Genomic DNA, 20,479 nt, shown 5'->3' with positions numbered 1-20,479 from the left:
ACTGATTGAGGGATTCACAGTCTCACTGGTGAGAAAATCCTTCCTCCAAAGCATCTGGTCCTAAGGGAACTTAGGACCTCAGAGCACTTAGCAGAGCTCCTAGAGTCCTCTGCTTGTGGCTTGGTGTCCACCCTAAGGGCAAAGCACTGGGAAGTGGATGTGATGAAATACAGAAAAGTTTTTGAGATTCTGAAACCAGGACTCTTTTCCTAACAGGTGTACACTTGTATATTTTTTAACTTTTAGAGAACTGCCAGACAAGCTAAGGAAAGAAGCCAGGGGAGAAGACAATATCTAGCATCAAAGCATGGATCAGATATCACAAGATTTTTGGTAAAGAAATGAAGTATAAAAATTTTTAAATGGATGACAAATGGTTTACGTGTGGAGGAACTGAACACATTTTTTTTCATGTTTCTTATATTGAGTGAAAATGTTCAGAGCAAAAATCAAGAATTCAACTTTCCCTTTTATATTATATGCTTTTAGTGTTCAATACCTTTTGAAAGTACTTAACACAAACTGAGACACAATACTAAATATTTCTGTGATCTTCTTGATTTCAGGCAGACTCTCAATTATGTTTCAGTAAGGTTTGGTTAAGCTTTCATTTCCCCCTGCAGTACCGCAATCATGGTATTATGCATAGATTGTATTTGAAAAATATACTCTCAATTACTTGCAAAATGCCACTGGATTAGTATTGGTTCTGAATTGCTATGTGTAGAAGCGGAACACTGGAAAACTGCAAGGGAAATTTTGGAGGCCAATCATTCAAGAATTCGGGGTCAAGTATGAATATCCTGGTTAGTATGCGAGAGAGACTCTTGCTTACTGACTGCCTCCAAAATGGGCTTCGGGTTCACATTTTGAGTGTCACCCTATTTGTTTTATTTCTTAGCAAATTATCCTTATTGAAAAGTTACCTCTGAAAATAAGCTAATTGTCCCTATGGTATTGGTAGACAAATCAGGGTTCTAGCTTACGTAATTGTTTAAAATATTTAAAAACTGAAAACATAAAATGTAAAATGCCCCTTAAACATTTTTCAGTAAGTTTGTTAGTTTATTTTAATGCATAAAACTAGGCTCACTGTCAAAAGCTTCCTTTGTCTCCTGGTTATCATTTTTGTTTCTAAAATCCTGTCTTACTAAAAGTGTATTCCTGGTATCTTTTTTAGAAGCAGTGAGGATGATAAAACACCTTATACTAAAGCATGATCAGATGGAGATATAAGTTTAAAAATACAGTGGTAATGCTAATGTGTCAATGATATTCAAAAATAAAAGCATGGCAATGAAACAAAACCAGGTATAATCCTGCAGAATGTCAGTCATGAGAGGAAAGAGGACTACACAAAATACACGTTCAGGGAAGAATTACATTCATGAGAGGCCTGTTTGTAAATACTGTTTGGGTGTAAATTTCATTTATTTATTTGAGCACTTTACAATTTTAATTAGTACCTGATGTTACACAATGTAGAGGGCTTATTTTTAGAAAGATTATCAGATCATGAATTATCCATCAGGGTTCTTAAAGTTCATAACTATTTTATTGTATGAAATCAAATAGTACTGTTAATTTTATAAATTAGGTCGGGCTTTCTTTTGCCTCCTTTCTGCTTTGCTGGTCAGGCTGTTTGCAGTTTTCTGCCTCATTGCCAGGGTAACCTAGGATTCCTCACAGCTGAGAGCTGAGAAACCGAGAAACCAGCAGGCTGCTTTTCCTCCCGCATGGGGTGTTTGCGAGTGAGACTTAGGTCTAAGTAGGTCAGGTGTCAGTGGCAGTTACCTCTTTAGATTAAACTAAGGTGGCAGTTCTAGGAACAAAGTTCTCAGATGTAGTAAATGAATGATGGTTTGAAATGAAATGACCCATGAAAATGGTCTTTTTGCCAGATTTCAAAATCCCAACCAAATAAAAATACCACTAAAGCATCAAAAAGAATAAAATACTTAGGAATACATTTAACTAAGGAGATGAAAGATATGTACACCAAAACTACCAGACTATGATGGAAAAAAAAACTGAAAAAGAAATACGGAAAGATAATTCTGTTTTTATGGATGGGAAGACTTTATATTATTAAAAAAAAGTCCATATTACCCAAAGAAATATGTAGATGCAGTATAATCCCAGTAAATATTCCAATGGCATCTTTCATAGAAATAGAAAAAAAATTCTAAAATTTGTTGGAATCAGAAAAGACCCCCAAATAGCAAAGAAATCTTGAGAAAGAAGAACAAAGCTGAAGGAATCAATCTTCTGGATTTCACTATATTACAAAGCTGAGTAATCAAAACATGGTATTGCTATAAAAACAAACCCATAGATCAATGGAAGAACATAGCAAAAAATAAAACCATGCATATATCTTCAACTGATTTTTCTTTGTTTCTTAAAAATTTATTTTATTGGGCAGCCTGGGTGGCTCAGCAGTTTAGCGCCACCTTCAGCCCAGGGTATGATCCTGGAGACCAGGGATCGAGTTCCATATCGGGCTCCCCGCAGGGAGCCTGCTTCTCCCTCTGCCTGTGTCTCTGCCTCTCTCTCTCTCTCTCGTTAATAAATAAATAAAATATTTTTAAAAAAGATTTATTTTATTTTAGAGACAGAGAGCACAAGGGGAAGGGCAGAGGGAGAGAGAGAATCCTCAAGTAGACTCCTCCCCCCTGAGCATGAAGCCTTATGCCAGGCTCCATCTCCCAAACCTGAGCCAAAATCAAGAGTTGGCCATTTAACCAACTGAGACACCCAAGTGCCTCCACCCTTTTAAAAAAATTTAGAGTCAACTGACTTTCAGTCAATGAGCCAGGCTATATAATGGAAAAAGGATAGTCTCTTCAATAAATGGTGATGGGAAAGCTGGACAGCCACATGCAAAAGAATGAAACTGGACCCCCTACTTTATACCATATATACAAATCAACTCAAAATTGATTAAAGACTTGAATGTAAGACATGAAACAATAAAACTCCTCGAAGAAAACAGGAAACATTTAGGTCTGAGACAGTGGCTAGGAAGACCATTAACTTACCTCCCTCCACAGACACAGCAAAACTATACCTGCATATAGAGCAATTCCTCCTGCAGAAGAAATGACTGATTGAACAGCTTCTGTACAACAGAGGTTAGAGAGACCATGTGGGGAATAGCAGGAGAAACAGAGACATGGTAATGATGGGAAACCCAACCCTGATGTAAACTGCAGTGGGAAGGGATAGCATGGAGGGACCCATGCTGGGGCATGGGGAAAAAAGCAGCAGTTCACAAGGCAACTAGATTATCACTGAACTAACCCTAGAGTATTCAGCAAAATTGAAAGAACTTCTAGAACTTTATCCAAAATCAGAGGTGCGAGTACCACTGCTTATATTCAACCTTCACCTTGACGGCATAGACAGGCCCTAAGTTCCAGCACTCTAGCCAGCCTGCCGCATTACCAAATACCAGGCCCCTAGCCCACACCAGCCTGACATCCCCCTAAGGCGGCCCCCACACACACATATCTGACCAAGCTCCAGTTGTCCACCAAGGTGGGCCCAACACAGTACACCCCAGGTCACTCTTTTAGTGTGCCCATTACAGCTGCAGCCAACTAACCAAGATAATACAGGCACAAAGCACTCCAGGACACCCCAGGCCTCCACCTATTTTAGCTCCAGCCAATTCACCAGGGCCCACTGTGTGGAGTGCCCTGGGGCCCCTAGGCCACACCATCCCTCCAGGATGCTCCAAGCACAAAATTCCCTGGGATCACCCAGCCCATGCCCTCTTCAATTCCAGCTATCCCATTAGGGCACTCCTTTGTGGAACACCCAGAGACCTTGCTCTATGTCTGCTTTAGCTCCAGCCACCTTACCTGAGGGGCCCTAGTTTACACTGCCCAGGGAATTTTCTCAGACCACACCCCCTAACCAGCCAGCCAAATCCACCAGCCATACACAGAGTCTACACCAGGGATATTTCTATACAAGTCCAGTCATCCAGAATGGGAGAGGTGGCTGTTTTGCCTAATTCATTCAAACAAACACAGAAACTAAAACAAAATAAACACAGAGGAATATCCTCCAAACAAAAAAAGAGACAAAACTTAATTGAAATGGGGATCACCAATCTATCTGATAAAGAGTTCAAAGTAGGGTGCCTGAGTGGTTCAGAGGCTGAGCGTCTGCCTTCAGCTCTGGTCGTGATCCTGGGGTCCTGGGATCAAATCCTGCATTGGGCTCCCCCTAGGAAGCCTGCTTCTCCCCCTGTCTATGTCTCTTTCTTTCCATCTCTCATGAATAAATAAATAAAAACTTTAATAAATAAAAGGTGCATGGTCTTAAATGCCATCTTTAAAAAAAAAGTTCAAAGTAATGGTCAAAAAGATGCTTGTCAGACGTGAGACGAGTGGTGGATGAAAGATGGAAGTATCACAATTCCACGTTTCAAGATATACTACAAATCTCTAGTAATCAAAACAATATGGTGCTGACATAGAAATAGACACATAGATCAATGGAACAGAATAGAGAGCCCAGAAATAAACCTACACATATATGGTCAATTAACCTATGACAAAGGAGGCAGGAATATGCAATAGGGAAAAGATAGTCTCTATTAAATGGGTTTCCTCTATTGGGGAAACAGAATAGCTACATGGAAGAGAATGAAACTGGACCACTTTCTTATACCATACACAAAAATAAACAGAATGGATTAAAGACCTAAATGAGAGACCTGAAACCATTAAAATCCTAGAAGAGAGCACAGGCTGTTTTTTCTCTGACACCTAGCCATAGCAACACTTTTTTAGATCTGTCTAAGGCAAGAGAAACAAAAGCAAAATGAACTAGTGGGATTACGTCAAAATAAAAAGTTTATGCACAGCAAAGTAAACCATCAACAAAACGCAAACTATGGAATGGAGAATATATGTGCAGATAATCTATCCTATAGGGGTTAATATCCAAAATGTATAAGCAACTCATATAACTCAACACCAAAAAAAAAAAAAAAAAATCCAGTAAGAGATAACTTGAAGAGACATTTTCCTAACGAAGACAATACAGATGCAAACAGACATATAAAAAGATGCTCATCACTAATCATCAGGAAAATGCAAATCAAAACCACAATGAGATAATACTTCACATCAGTCAGAATGACTAATATCAAAAAGACACAAAATAACAAGTGTTGACAAGGATGTGGAGAAAAAGGAACCCGCATGCACTGTTGGTGGGAAGGCAAACTGGTACATTCACTATTGAAAATAGATAGAGGTTTCTTGAAAATTAAAAATGGAAATAACATGATTCAGTGATTCCAGTGCTATGTGTTTACCCAAAGAAAATAGAAACACAAATTTGAAAAGATCTATGTGCCCCTGTGTTTACTGCAGCATAATTTACAATAGCCAAGATATGGAAGCGACCCATACTGATGGAGGGGTTCCATCAGTATATGAATAAAGAAGATATAGATCTAAGATATAGATATACAATGGAATATTACTCAGATATTAAAAAAGAACGAAACTTTGCCATTCCTGACAATATGGATGGACCTAGAAGGTATTATGGTACATTATAGAAGTCAGAAAAAAAAAGACAACATATATTTTCACTTATATATGAAATCTAAAAAACCAAACCAAAACCAAACAAACCAGAAACAGACTCTTAAATAGAGAACAAACTGATTGCTGCCTAAGGAAGAAAGAGGCAAAATACATGAGGGGATTAAGAAGTACAAACCTCCACTTATAAAATAAATTACGGAAATGGAAAATACAGCACAGGGAATACTGTCAATAATAATAATAAAATAATTTTGTATAGTGAAAGATGGTAACTACACTTATTGTGGTGTGAACACTGCATAATGTATTGAACTGATGAATCACTATGTTGTACATTTCAAGCTAATATAACATATGTCAACTATACTTATAAAAAAAGAGGAGGTGAGCTCCTTGATAGCATTCTTGACTACGTCTTTTGCATTTGACATCAAGAGCAACAAAAGCAAAAATAAGTGGGACTATATAAAACTTAAAAGCTTCTATAAAGTAAGGAAACTATCAGCAAAATGAAAAGACAACCTACAAAAAGAGAAAATATATTCAGTAAGAAATTAATATCCAAAATATATAAGGAACTCATGCAAATCAACACCAAAAAAAATTACCCAATTTAAAAATGGACAGACCAGAATAGACATTTTTCCAAAGAATGCGTAAAATGGCCAGTATCACTAATCATCAAGGAAATGCAAATTGAAACCACAATGAGATACCACATCACGCTGGTCAGATTGACTACTATCAAGATAAAAGATAATAAATGCCAGTGAAGATGTGGAGAAAAAGGAACCCTATGTACTATTGGTGGGGATGTAAATTGGTAATTTTCCACTATGGAAATGGGTTGGTTCCTCAAGAAACCAAAAGTAGAACTACCATATGAGACCACAATCAACCTACTCCATATATATCCAAAGTGAATAAAACCACTATCTCCAAGAAATCTCTGTACACATTTCTTGCAGCTTTATTCAGAATAGTTAAGGTGTGGAAACAACCTAAATGTCTGTTGACAGATAAATGGATAAAGAAAGTGTAGTAGGTGTCTATAATCAGTATTATTCAGTTTTTAAAAAGACAAATCCTGGAGGGGTTCCAAGATGGCAGCATAGGAAGAGATCTTGGGCTCACTTCCTCCCATGGACACACCAAAGTTACAGACACATATAGACTAATTCTCTCCAAAAAGACCAAAAGACCAAAAAAAAAAAAAAGACCAAAAGACTTATAGAACAGCTACAACACGGGGCAGAAAAAAGAGAAACCCAACTAGGAACTAGTGGGAGGGGCAGAGAAGTGCTCTTGCCAGCACCACCCCCCCCCCCACCTGACCAGTGCATCAACCCACAAGAGGGAAGGATATCACAAACTCACAGCTCCTCTCTGAGGAACAAAGGGTTTGAGCTCCACATCAAGCATCCCATCTGTGGGACCTACACTGAAAAGAAAAGCCCCCAAAACAACTGTCATTGAGATCAGCAGAACTAAGGTCCAGGAGAGCCAGAGGACTGTAAGAAAGAGATTCTGCTCTTCAAGGACTGACACACAGACTCACTTGCTACAAGTCCCAATGCAGAGGCAGTAGTTTGAGAAGAAGCTGGGCTCTTTCTTAGGGAGCATACCAGAAGGGGAGGGGTTGAGTATAGATCTCTGCAAAGAGAGGTGCTGGCAGATGACTTTTTAATTTTTTCTCCTTCCTTGCTAGCCCTGTGCTGGCCAGTGCCATTTTTGGTGCTCATCATCTTCCTTATTCATGCCACTTCCTCATTAGTGTGGTCCCCCCATGTCCTGTGGCCCTGCCCTACCAGATCCAGCCCAATGCTTATCCATCATGCCTGCACCCCATGAGACCTGACACGTGGACTCAACCCTAACAGTGCTCATCCACTAGGATGAGCTCATCCACTAGGACAGTGCTCATCCACTAAGGCCCCCAACCCACCAGTAGGTTTATCCAAGGCCAACCCAACTCCATGGGAGACCTTGCTTTGCCACATCCACTAGATAAGCTCTCCCCAGTCTGGTGCTTATCCACCATGGTCTACAGCCAATCAGACCCAAAAAAGTGAACACACTCTGCATAGGCAATACTTCTTGAACATCTGGCACTGGCTCAGGGTGGGGGGTTGGGGTTGTATTTCTTGGCTCCACAGGACTGTAACATTCAAGAAAGAGAGAGAGAGCTTGGCAGGCTTCCACCCCAGGGCATGGCATAAACAACAGAGTGCAACATCCCCAGTCTTCCAGTGAGTACTTTCCTTCAAGTCTGAGAGAGAGAGAACTTCTTCCCTAAATATACACAAATAAACAAAGAGCCAGACACAGGAGGCAGAGGAAGATAATCCAAATGAAAGAAACAAGACAAAACCTCAGAAAAATATATTAATGAAATGGAGATAAGCAGTCTACTTGATAAAGACTTCAATGGAATGGGCATAAAAGTTGTTCACTAAACTCAGGAGAAAAATGAATGAACACCATAGATCTTCAACAAAGAGGGACACCGGGTTGCTCAGTGGTTGAGCATCTACCTGCAGCTCAGGGCGTGATCTTAGAGTTCCGGGATTGAGTCCCGCATCCGGCTCCCTGTAAGGAGCCACTTCTCCTTCTGCCTATGTCTCTGTCTCTGTCTTTCTCTCTTTCTGTGTCTCTCATGAATGAATAAATGAAATTTTAAAAAAAAAAAGATTTTTAACAAAGAGACAAATATAAGAAACCTATACACATAAGTTACAGAGCTAAAGAATATAATACCCAAACTAGAGGGGTTCAACAACAGACTAGATGAAAAAGAAGAACTGACTAGCAAACTGGAAGAGAAAGCAATGGAAATCACACTGGACAGAGCAGCAAAAAGAACAATAATTTTTTAAAAAGGAAGATTCCTTATGGGAACATTAGGACAACATCAAGTGTAATATACACATTCACATTATAGGGTTCCTGAAAGGAGAAGAGAGAATGGGCCCAAAAAAATTTTTAAAGAAATAGTACCTGAAAACTTCCCAATTTAATTTAGGGAAGGAAACAGGTATCCAGGTCCAAGAAGTCCAAAAACTCCCAGATAAAATGAACCCCAAGATATCCATACCAAGACACATAAATGCAATGGCAAAAGTTAAAGAGAATCTGAAAAGCAGCAAGAGGAAAACAACTTTTCATGTAAAGGCTTTCAGCATATTTCTAAGCAAAAACTTGCAGGCCAAAGGAGAGTGGCACGATATATTCAAAGTGCTGAAAGGAAAAAAATTCCAATCAAGAACTCACTACTCAGCATGGTTATTCATAATTAAAGGAGATATCAGGAGTTTCCAGGGGTACCTGAGTGGCTTAGTCAGTTGAGCATCCAACCTTGATCTCAGTTCACATCTTGATCTTGACATCATGAGTTCAAGCCCTATGTAGGGCTCCATGCCAGGTGTAAGGCCTACTTAAAAAAATAAAAAAAAAAATTTTAATTTTTTTAAAAGTTTTCCAGAAAGAAAAAGCTGAAGAAGTTTATCACCACTAGATTGGCCTTACAAGAAATGTTATAGAGACCTCTTTGAGCTGAAAAGAAATTGTATTAATTAATAACAAAAAAAAATAACAAAAATAAAAATCTCAGTGGAAAAGATAAATATATAGTAAAGGTAATGGATCAATTATTTATAAAGGAAGTGTGAATATTAAAAACCAAGAGTAGTAAATTTAAATTACAATAATTAGGTAAGGGATATATAAAAAGATGTAAAATTTGACATCAAAAATATGAATCATTAGGAGTGAGTAAAAATATAAGGGTCTGGAATGTATTCAACCAACTGTTGAAAAACCAACTGTTATATACCTAGGATCATGTGTGAGACTCATGGTAACCACAAGGCAAAAATTCACAGTAAATACAAATGCACAAATGAAAATAAGAAAGGATTCTAAACCTCATATCACACTAAAGCCATCAAACCCAAGGTAAGAAGGAAAAAAGGAAGAGTGAAGAACTATTAAGCCAGAAAACAATGAACAAAATGGCACTTTGCAGAATGGAAATAGGTACATACTTACCTACAATTCTTTTAAATATAAATGGACTAAATATTCCAATCAAAAGACACAGACTGGCTCAGTGAATAAAAATACAAGACCTATCAATATGCTGCCTAAAAGAGACTTTAGAAGGCACACTAAGACTGAATGAAGAGATTGAGAAAGATATTCCATGCAAATAGAAATGAAAAGAAAGTTCATGCAGCTATACTCATACCAAACAAAATAGACTTTAAAACAAAGATTAATAAAGACAAAGAAGGGCATTTCATAATAAAGGAGTCAATCCATCAAGCATATATAATGTTTACACACACACGCACATATACCCCATAAGATCAACAAAATATATCAAGCAAAAATTAACATAACCAAAAGGAAAAACTGACAACAATGCAATAATAGGGGATGTTAACATCCCACTTACATCAGTGAATCAATTAACCAGACAGAAAATCAATTTAAAAAGTTAACCATAAATACACATTTGACCAAATGACCAAATGTACTTAACAGATACATACAGAACAGTCCGTCCAAAAGCAAGAGAATACACATTCTTCTCAAGTGCACATGGGACATTCTCCAGGATAGATCACATCATTAGGCCACAAAGAAACATTCCAGTAAATTTAAGAAGATTGAAATCATAAGCACCATCTTCTCTGACCACAATGGTATGAAACTAGAAATCATGTACAAAAAAAAAAAAAAAAAAAAACTGGAAGAAACATCAAAATATGATGGAGATTAAACAACACACTACTGAACAACCAGTGAGTCACAAAAAAAAAAAAAAATCAAAGAAGAATTCTCTTTTTTCTTCAAAGAAAATTCTTCTTTGATTTTTTTTAAATAATGAAGACAATTGTAAAAGATAGGACAGCCCAGAATCTTTAGGATATAGCAAAAGCAGATTTAAGAGGGAACTTCACAGCAATACAGCCTTACCTCAAGAAGCAAGAAAATTCTCAAAAAAATATATACACCAAAAGGAACTTGAAAAGTAAGAACAAATAAAGCTTAAAGTTAGTAGAAGGAAGGAAATAACGATCAGAGTGGTAATAAATGAAATAGAAACTTAAAACAAAAGAAAATATCAATGAAGGGGTGGTTTGGGGGCTCAGTTGGTTAGGCATCTGACCCTTGATTTCAGCTCGAGTTTTGATATCAGGGACTTGGGATCAATTCCCACTTCAGCTCCATGCTCAGTGAGGCTTCTGCTCTTTCTCCCTCTCCGTCTACCCCTCCCCCTGTTAACATGCTCTCTTTCTAAAATAAGTAAGTAAATCTTTTTTTAAAAAATATTATTGAAACTAAGAGCTGATTCTTTGTAAAGATAAACAAAATTCACAAACCTTTATCTAGAGTAACCAACACAAAAAAGGAAGGGTCAAATAAAATCAGAAATGAAAGAGGAAAAGTTACAACTGATACCACAGAAATACAAAGGATCATAAAAGATGAACAATTTCACATCATCAAACTGGACAACCTAAAAGAAAGGGGAAAATTCCCAGAAACATGCATCTTCTAAGACTGAATCATAAAGAAACAAAATTTGAAGAGACTGATTACTAGTAATGAGATTAAATAAGTAATTACAAAACCTCCCCAAAAAACAAAGGTCTAGGACCACATGGCTTCACTGGTGAATTCTACCAAACATTCCAAGAAGATTCAGGGCAGCCGGGTGGCTCAGCGGTTTAGCTCCGCCTTCAGCCCAGGGCCTGATCCTGGAGATCCAGGATCAAGTCCCATGTCAGGCTCCCTACATGGAGCCTGCTTCTCCCTCTGCCTATGTCTTTGACGTGCTCTCTCTCTCTCATTAATAAATAAATAAAAATCTTAAAAAAAAAAGATTAAATACTTATCCTTCTCAAAGTCATCTAAACAACAAAGAGGAGAGGAGGGAATGCTCCCCAACTCATTTTATACAGCAAGCATTACCCTGATATTAAAACCAGATAAAAATAACACCAAAAAAAGAAAATTAGAGGCCAATATTCTTAATGAACATTGATGCAAAAATACTCAACAAAATATTAGCAAAAAGAATTGAACAATACATTAAAAGGATTATATACCATGATCCAATGGGATTTGCTCCAAGGATGCAAGGTTGTTTGAACATCTGTAAATTTTTTGACGTTATACACCACATTTACCAAATGAAAGGCAAAAATTATATGATCATCTCAATAGATGCAGAAAAAGAATTTGACAAAATTCAACATTCATTTATGATAAAAACTCCCAACAACATGGGAATATACCTCAATGTAAGAAAGCCTATATGAGACAAAACCACAGCTAACTTTATACTCATTGGTGAAAGGTGAAAGATTTTCCTCTAAGATCAGGAACCAGATAAGGATACTTACTCCTGCCACTTTTATTCAACATATTTTAATTCCTAGCTACAGTAATTGGATATGAAAAAGAAATCAAAGTCATCCAAATTAGAAAGGAAGAAGTAAAACTGTCAATATTTGTAGATGACATGTAGATGACATAAATAGAAAACCATGAAGACTCCACCAAAATACTGTTATAACTAATGAATAAATTTGGTAAAGTTGCAGGATACAAAATCATTATACAGAAATCTGTGGTGTTTTTAAATAATAATAATGTACTATCAGAAATAGAAATTAAAGGGGATCCCTGGGTGGCTCAGCAGTTTGGCGCCTGCCTTTGGCCCATGGCATGATCCTGGAGTCCCAGGATTGAGTCCTGTGTCGGGTTCCCTGCATGGAGCCTACTTCTCCCTCTGCCTGTGTCTCTGCCCCCACCCCCCTCTGTGTGTGTGTGTGTGTGTGTGTGTGTGTGTGTGTGTGTGTATCATGAATAAATAAATACAATTTAAAAAAGAAAGAAATAGAAATTAAGGAAATGACCGTATTTATAATTTCACCAAAAAGAATAAAATACATAGCAACAAATTTAACCAAGGAGGTGAAAGACCTATAAACTGAAAACTATGAGATACTGATAAGGAACAAATAAACTGAAAGATATTCTGTGCTTATGGGTTGGAAGAATCAATATTGTTAAAATGTGGGTGCCTGGGTGGCTCAGTCAGTTAAGGGTCTATGTCTGCCTTTGGCTCAGGTCATGATCCCATTGTCCTGGGATCGAGACCCACATTGGGCTCCCCACTCAGCAGGGAGTCTGCTTCTCCCTCTGCTGCTCTTGTGCTTGCTTGCTCTCTCTCCCTTGCTCTTTCCCCCTCTCTCTCCAATCAATCAATAAAATCTTAAAAAAATATATTGTTAAAATGTCTATACCCCCACCAAAGCAATCCCCATAAAAATTTCAGTGGCATTTTTCACAGAACAAACAACTCAAAAATTTGTATAGAACCACAAAAGATCCCCAATAGCCAGAGCAATCTTGAGAAACAAGAACAAACATGGAGGTATCACAAACCCTAATTTGAAACTGTGTTACAAAGGTATAATAATCAAAACAACATTGGCGGGATCCCTGGGTGGCGCAGCGGTTTGGCGCCTGCCTTTGGCCCAGGGCGCGATCCTGGAGACCCGGGATCGAATCCCACGTCGGGCTCCCGGTGCATGGAGCCTGCTTCTCCCTCTGCCTGTGTCTCTGCCTCTGTCTCTCTCTCTCTCTCTCTCTGTGACTATCATAAATATAAATCAATCAATCAATCAATCAATCAACCAACATTGGCATAAAAATGGACACACAGATCAGCTGAACAGAAGTGATACCTCATAAATAAATAAACCCACATATATACACATAATTTATGACAAAGGCACCAAGAATACACAATGTAGATAGGACAGTCTTTTCAATAAATGGTGCTGGGGAAATCAGACAGCCACATGAAAAGAATAGAACAAAACCACTGTCTTCTACCATACACAAAAATTAATTCAAAATGGATTAAAGACTTGAATGTAAGACGTGAAACCATAAAATTCCTACAAGAAAATATACACAGTTTTTTACCCCATTCTTAGTAATGCTTTTCTGGTTCTGACTTCAAATATAGGGAAACAAAATCAAAACTAAACAAATAGGGTTACAATGTCTCTGCACAGCAAAGGAAGCCATCAGCAAACTGAAAAGGCAACCTGCAGAATGGGAGATGTTATCTGCAAATCAAATATCCAACAAGGGGTTAATATTCCAAACTATAAAGATAACTCATACAGTTTAACCACCAAAAAAAGCCAAACAGAATATTTTAAAAAATGGACAGGGGACCTGAATAGACATTTTTCCAGAGAAGACATACAGGTGGCTAACCAACACTTGAAAAGATGTTAGGGGGATCCCTAGGTGGCACAGCGGTTTAGCGCCTGCCTTTGGCCCAGGGCGCGATCCTGGAGACCCGGGATCGAATCCCACGTCGGGCTCCCGGTGCATGGAGCCTGCTTCTCCCTCTGCCTATGTCTCTGCCTCTCTCTGTGTGACTATCATAAATAAATAAATAAATAATTTTTAAAAAAGATGTTAGGCATCGCTAATTATTAGGGAAATGCAAATTAAACCACAGTGAGATATTACTTTATTATCATCAAAAAGACAACAAATGTTGGTGAGGCTGTGTAGAAAAGAGAGCCTTCATATTCTTCGGACAGGAATGTACATTGGTATAGCCACTATGGAAAACAATATGGAGATTCCTCTAAACATTTACCATAGAACTGCCATATGATCCAGCTGCCCACTTCTTGGTATGTATCCAAAGAATACAAAAACACTAATTCGAAAAGATGTATTCTGATATTTGGAGCAGCATTATTTACAATAGCCAAGATATGGGAACAACCTAAAATGCCTATGGATGGATAAATGCATAAAGAAAGTATTATGTATATATACAATGGAATACTACTCAGCCATAAAAAAGAGAGAGAGATCTGACCATTTGCAAGCACATGGATGGGCCTTGCGGGTATTATGTTAAATGAAGGAAGTCAGAAGGGGAAAGAAAAAAACAGTACAATGTCACTCATTTGTGGAATTTCAAACAACACAACACAAACAAACATAACAAAATAAAAGCAAAGATGTAAACACAGAATAGATTGCCGGTTCACAGGGGTAAGGGGATTTAGAGGGTAGGAGAAATGGACAGAGGGTCAGATGAATCATGATGGATAGTAACTAAACTTTGTAATGAGTACAGAGGTTGAATTATATATCTGAAACTTGGGCAGCCCGGGTGGCTCAGCGGTTTAGCACTGCCTTCAGCCCAGGGTGTGATCCTGGAGACCCGGGATCGAGTCCCATGTCGGGTTTCCTGCATGGAGCCTGCTTCTCCCTCTGCCTGTGTCTCTGCCTCTCTCTCTCTCTCTCTCTCTCTCTCTCTCTCTCTGTCTCTCATGAATAAATAAATAAAATCTTTTTTAAGACATAAAAAATATATATCTGAAACTTATATAATGTTATATTCCAATTTTACCTCAATGAAGACAGAAGAAATCCTGCCATTTGCAACAACATGAATCTGGAGGGCATTGTGCTAAGTGAAATAAGCCAAAGAAAAATACTGAATAGTACCACTTGTACATGGAGCTAAAAAAATAATTTTTAAAAAACAGAAGGTTGAAAAATAATTACCATGGACAGGGAGGTGGAGGAAATGGGGAGTTTCCTGAAAGGGTACAGACTCTGAGTTCTAAGATGTAATCTTTAACATGGTGACTATACCTGGTAACACTATACTATGTAAGGGAATTTTACTGACAGAAGGACTTCAACATTACCACACACACACACACAAAAGATAAATACATGAGGTGATGGATGTGTTACTTAACTAAATGGTGGTCATTCTTTCACAATGTATACATCCATCAAATCACCATGTTGTGCATGTTAAATATCTCACAGTTTATCAATTACTTATCAATACAGGAAAAAAAATGCTATAAGGAACAACAAGCATTTGCCACACAGGATGTTGACTGGCCTGTCCCCGTCCCTTCCTGCTGTGTCTCAGGTCTTTGTACGCTGTCTTCCCAAATGTTTTCTACTTTACACCTGTGGGGCACACTGAGAGGAAGCATTCTGGGACTGAATTTTTTTTTTGACGGGGGGGACTGAATATTAAGGTAGAAATCCATCTAATATCAACAACCCAAGAAGGTAAGTCCTGCAGGGCATTTTAAAGAGCTGGTTCTGGGACAACTTGGTGGCTCAGGGGTTGAGCATCTGCCTTTGGCTTGGGGTGTGATCCTGGGGTCTGGGATGGAGTCCCACATTGGGTTCCTTGCAGGGAGCTTGCTTCTCCCTCTTTCTGTGTCTCTGCCTCCCTCATGAATAAATAAAATCTTAAAAAAAAAAAAAAAAAAAAAAGCTGGTTCTTTCCTCCTCATCAGGATCTGAAAGAGAAGCTGCCTTCTGTTGTGCAAATGGAAGGAAAGTGTCAGGACAAGTGGTGGCCCCTGTGTGTAAAAAGAAGTACAAAGTGGCCTCCAAGGAAGAAGACAGCTGCCACCACGGGAGGTGGTGACTAAGTGAAAACCAGTGGGGCAGGGCGGATATGAAGAAAGGAGGGCCCACCTCTGAAAAGTCTCAGCAGTCACAGCGCGCAGTTTAGGCTTAGAAAAGAGAAGGCTCTGGGTCTACGGAACAAAAATGGGAATTAATAGCTGAAGAATAAGTTGGTTTACAACATGGGAGCTGAGAATATGTCTGCATGGAGAAATGTGGTTTGTCAGTCAGTGAGGCTGTGCCCTGGCTGTGCCTGTGCCTGTGCCTGCTCCTGAGCAGGGTGGCCCGTGCACCCATATTACGAATACCTGGTGTCAAGCTGAGTGACATCAATCTCCGACACTCTGATGACAGACAGAGTTGCTTGCAGCAGTCCCAGAGCCATGGAGAAGAGCTCACTTGGAATCTCTAGAGAAACCTACTCTTGGCATTGATCACAGCCTAATGTACATTTCTTGGGGAGATCATCCTGTGACACACGAATACCTTTCTATATTTCCTTAACTGTTCATGGGGAAAGGATTTTCTGCCCACATGTCTTACTAAATAATGTTCAGATGTTTGAGTGAAACATTTAAAATACAGTTTCTTTGGCAATAAAAGTATGAAGTACTTTAAATTATATGTCTAAGAAGTCAACATTCTTGAGCTCTTTAGAGTAAAATGGAAAAATTGTGTTTACTTAAAGGGCACAGAATCATGGAGATTGAACATCAGAAATAGGTTGTGGAAATAATCTCTCATTTTCTATTGCATGTTATTAACTTGTCGCTCATTCCATCTTTTATTCTTTGAAACTGGAAAATGTGAACTCGTAATCACTGCAAAAATCTATTTGAATTATCCAACCACGAGAAAAATGTCCCATCTCGTCTCCAGTTTATCGGTTGCTTTATAGTGGTGAGGGTGTTTTGCCACCGTGGTTGTGTTTATATTTACAACTGAGAAATGTTACTGGTACTGAAATGCACTCTGGACTCTATACCGCCTCCCTGCTTCAACAGCTTCTCTCCTAGATCTTTGAAGTTACTGACTTGCTCTGTTTCATTAGTAAATACTAGCTTTTTAAAATAGGAACTGGCATATGAACACCTTAAAAATATTGTTAATTGTTCTGCATGTCCTAAAGTGTTCATATTTACATCTCTCTGCTCTTATAATCTGACTTCCCTATATTGAGTTCTTCATCATCTTACAGAAACACCAAACATCTATATCTGTGATAGATCATGTCTGTTTAAGAATGATCCCAACAAAGTTTTGACTTACTCTACAAAATGAATTTTTAGAGCAGCCTGGGTGGTTCAGCAGTTTCGCGCCACCTTCAGCCCAGGGTGTGATCCTGGAGACTGGGGATCGAGTCCCACATCGGGATCCCTGCATGGAGGCTGCTTCTCCCTCTGCCTGTGTCTGCCACCCCACCCCACCCCCCCGTCTGTCTGTCTCTCTCTCATGAATAAATAAATAAAATAGTTTAAAATGAGTTTTTAAAAACCACTATCCCAGTACCTGACCCTAGCAATTTCTCAGCAAGTGTAGTTTACACAGAGATGCCACACATAAAAGCCCTGTCTTCTTGGCTGTAAAGCCAGCTTGCTACAGTTCACCAGTGGAGCCACCTGTTCAATCGTGCAAAATGTTTCACCCACTATCCACAGAATACTCCCTCGAAGAACTAGCTCCAGCCTCAGCCTTCATCAAATGGATATTTTAAAAGGCATGAAACCACTGGGACTCCATCAAAGTAAAAAGTGTCTGCACAGCAAAGAAACAGTCAACAAAACTAAAAGATCACCTACAAAATGGGAGAAGATACTTGCAAATAACATCTCTGATAAAGGGTTAGTATCCAAAATATACAAAGAACTTACACAACTCTATACCAAAAAAAAAAAAAAAAAAAAAAAAATCCCAATTAAAAAATGGGTAGAAGATATGAACAGACTTTTCTCCAGAGAAGACCTACAGATAGCCAACAGAGATGTGAAAAGATGCTCAACATCACTCATCATCAGGGAAATGCAAATCAAAGCCACAATGGGATATCACCTCATACCCGTCTGAATGGCTAAAATAAAAAAACACAAGAAACAAGGATGTGAATTAAAAGGGACCTCTTGGCACTGTTGGTAGAAATGCAAACTGGTGCAGCAACTGTGGAGAAGAGTTTGGAGATTCCTCAAAAAAAAAAAAAAAAAAAAAAACTATGACCCAGTAATCACACTGCTGAGTTTTTACCCAAAGAATATAAAAACATTAATTCAAAGGAATACATGCACCCCAATGTTTATTGCAGCATTACTTACAACAGCTAAATTATGGAAGCAAACAAAGTGTCCATAAACTGAGGGATAAAGAAGATATAGTATTTATATTTATATATACTTATATAATGGAAGATTACTCAGCCATAAAAAGGAATGAAATCTTGTATTTTGCTATGACATGGAAAGATCTAGAGAGTCTAATGCTAAGCAGAGTAAATCAATCAGGGAAAGGCAAATAACATATGATTTCACTCACATGTGGAATTCAAGAAATGAAACCAACAAAAGGAAAAAAAAACAGATAAGCCAAAAAACAGACTCTTAACTATAGAGAACAGATGATTACAAATGGTAGGGGGAGGGGTGAAATAGGTGAAGGGGGTTAAGGGCACACATCTTGCCAAACACTGAGTAATATATGGAATGGTTCAATCACTATATTTTACTCTGAACAAATATAACACTGTGAGTGGGTTAACTACACTATAATTAAAATAAAAAATAATAAAAATAAAGCATGAAACATTGCTATGCTGTTATTCTGTTGTTGTTTTTAAAAGCTGCCATTAGGTTTGGGGATGATAATTATTAATACCTCCCTCCCCATATCAAATTGGGAACTGGATAAGAAATGAAGCACAAACTGATAGAATACAAAATACTGGCTTTGAGGCTAATAAAGTAGAATTGGAGATCACGCATGGATCTGCTCCACAGTCAAGGCGACCCTTGTGCCCTCCTGTTTGGTTGGTAGCCTTGGGCAGCCCCCTTGCAGGAAAGTAGGAGCCTAATGTATGGTCTCATCTTGGGGACCGGAGAAGCATCCCTAGGCTTATCTTCAGGGCCTATGTCCTCAGCACATAAAAGTAGTAGAGCAGAAGGCTCCAGTCTTACAGGTTGATCAGAGAGAGGGGAAGGGGCAGGCACTTTTACGCCTATACCTTCTTCTAAATTCTCCAAAGACAAAAGTCCCTCTATCCCCATCAGGGAAGAAGGGACTAAGGGAGTAGAGAGGCAAACATTTCCCCTTCTAGCAAAATGTAAAGTGTGAGACCTTGGTGGTCTCATCACCGTGTACTGTCTTTTGTGGCACAATGACAAAATTAGTTCCTAATGAATGCTATCTTGTCCCTGAAGCCTGGAAGTGGATTCCCTAGTTCCTGAATTCACCCACTGGGCATTGGAAGCCATCTGCCACCCTGATATTGATTCTTGCCCTTTCTCCAGCCTCATGTTCATTCTGTACCCCCGGCCTAGGGCAGCTTCTAGGAAAGTATGACTCACCTTAGGCAGTACTGACATCATAACATTAAGTTTTCAGCTCTTGAACACAAAATGTCTTTCCAGTTGTTTATGTCTTCTTTAATTTCCTTCAGCCATGTTTATATTTTTTAGTTTACAAATTTTTTCCCTTGGCCAATTCTTATGTATTATTTTTGATGCTACTGCAAATGGGATTTTCTTAATTTCCTTTCCAGATTGTTCATTGTTAGTGTACAGAAATGTAACTGGGGGATCCCTGGGTGGCTCAGGTTTACGCCTGCCTTTGGCCCAGGGCGCGATCCTGGAGTCCTGGGATCAAGTCCCACGTCGGGCTCCAGGCATGGAGCCTGCTTCTCCCTCCTCCTGTGTCTCTGCCTCTCTCTCTCTCTCTCTATGTCTATCATAAATAAATCTTAAAAAAAAAAAGAAAAAAAAGAAATGTAACATTTTTACACTTCGATTTTTTTATCCTGCATTTTGCTGTGTTCGTTTATTTTTTTTAAGATTTTATTTGTTCATTCATGAGAGACACGGAGAGAGGCAGAGACACAGGCAGAGGGAGAAGCAGGCTCCAATGCAAGGAGCCCGAAGTGGGACTCGATCCCGGGTCTCCAGAATCACGCCTTGGGCTGAAGGCAGCGCTAAACCGCTGAGCCACCCGGGCTGCCCTGTATTCATTTATTAGTTAAGTTTTTTTAAAGTTTCAATTGAAATTCCAATTAGTAAATATACAGTATGATATTAGTTTCAGGTGTACAATATGGTGAGTCAACACCTCCATATAACACCAGTGCTCATCACAAGTGCCTTCCTTAGTCCCCATCACCTATTTACCCCATCCTCCCATCCACCTCCCCTCTGGGAACCATCTGT

At 38.8% G+C, this 20,479-nt stretch overlaps 2 protein-coding genes across 12 annotated transcripts in view; one reads left to right on the top strand and one right to left on the bottom strand.

Annotated features, from left to right (window-relative positions):
• ZRANB3 (zinc finger RANBP2-type containing 3) overlaps positions 1 to 1,103 on the top strand; it is a 297,959-nt gene extending 296,856 nt beyond the window's left edge. For 4 of the 5 annotated variants that reach the window (XM_025430464.3, XM_025430474.3, XM_025430454.3 and 1 more), the window contains one exon: positions 247 to 1,103. In XM_025430464.3, the coding sequence (XP_025286249.1) occupies positions 247 to 345 (99 nt within the window). In that variant the 3' untranslated portion in view covers positions 346 to 1,103. Of the gene's footprint in view, positions 1 to 216 lie in introns of all 5 variants that reach the window. The other variant, XM_049097189.1, reaches the window with a different exon arrangement.
• The window catches only part of RAB3GAP1 (RAB3 GTPase activating protein catalytic subunit 1), a 143,972-nt gene that overhangs the window by 2,055 nt on the left and 121,438 nt on the right, over positions 1 to 20,479 (bottom strand). For 2 of the 7 annotated variants that reach the window (XR_004807040.1, XM_035702248.1), the window contains exon 25: positions 8,898 to 9,006. The exons of 4 other annotated variants lie outside the window; for them this stretch is intronic. Coding sequence is in view for 2 of the 3 variants with exons in the window: in XM_035702248.1 (XP_035558141.1) it covers positions 8,898 to 9,006 (109 nt within the window). In the remaining variant the exon portion in view is untranslated. The remainder of the gene's footprint in view (positions 1 to 8,897; positions 9,007 to 20,479) is intronic. One more of the 7 variants, XM_035702249.1, reaches the window with a different exon arrangement.

Source organism: Canis lupus, chromosome 19, assembly GCF_003254725.2.
Source record: "Canis lupus dingo isolate Sandy chromosome 19, ASM325472v2, whole genome shotgun sequence".
NCBI classification, from domain to species: domain Eukaryota; kingdom Metazoa; phylum Chordata; class Mammalia; order Carnivora; family Canidae; genus Canis; species Canis lupus.
Note: the sequence above shows the minus strand (reverse complement) of the source record. Positions and strands in the feature narration are given on the sequence as shown.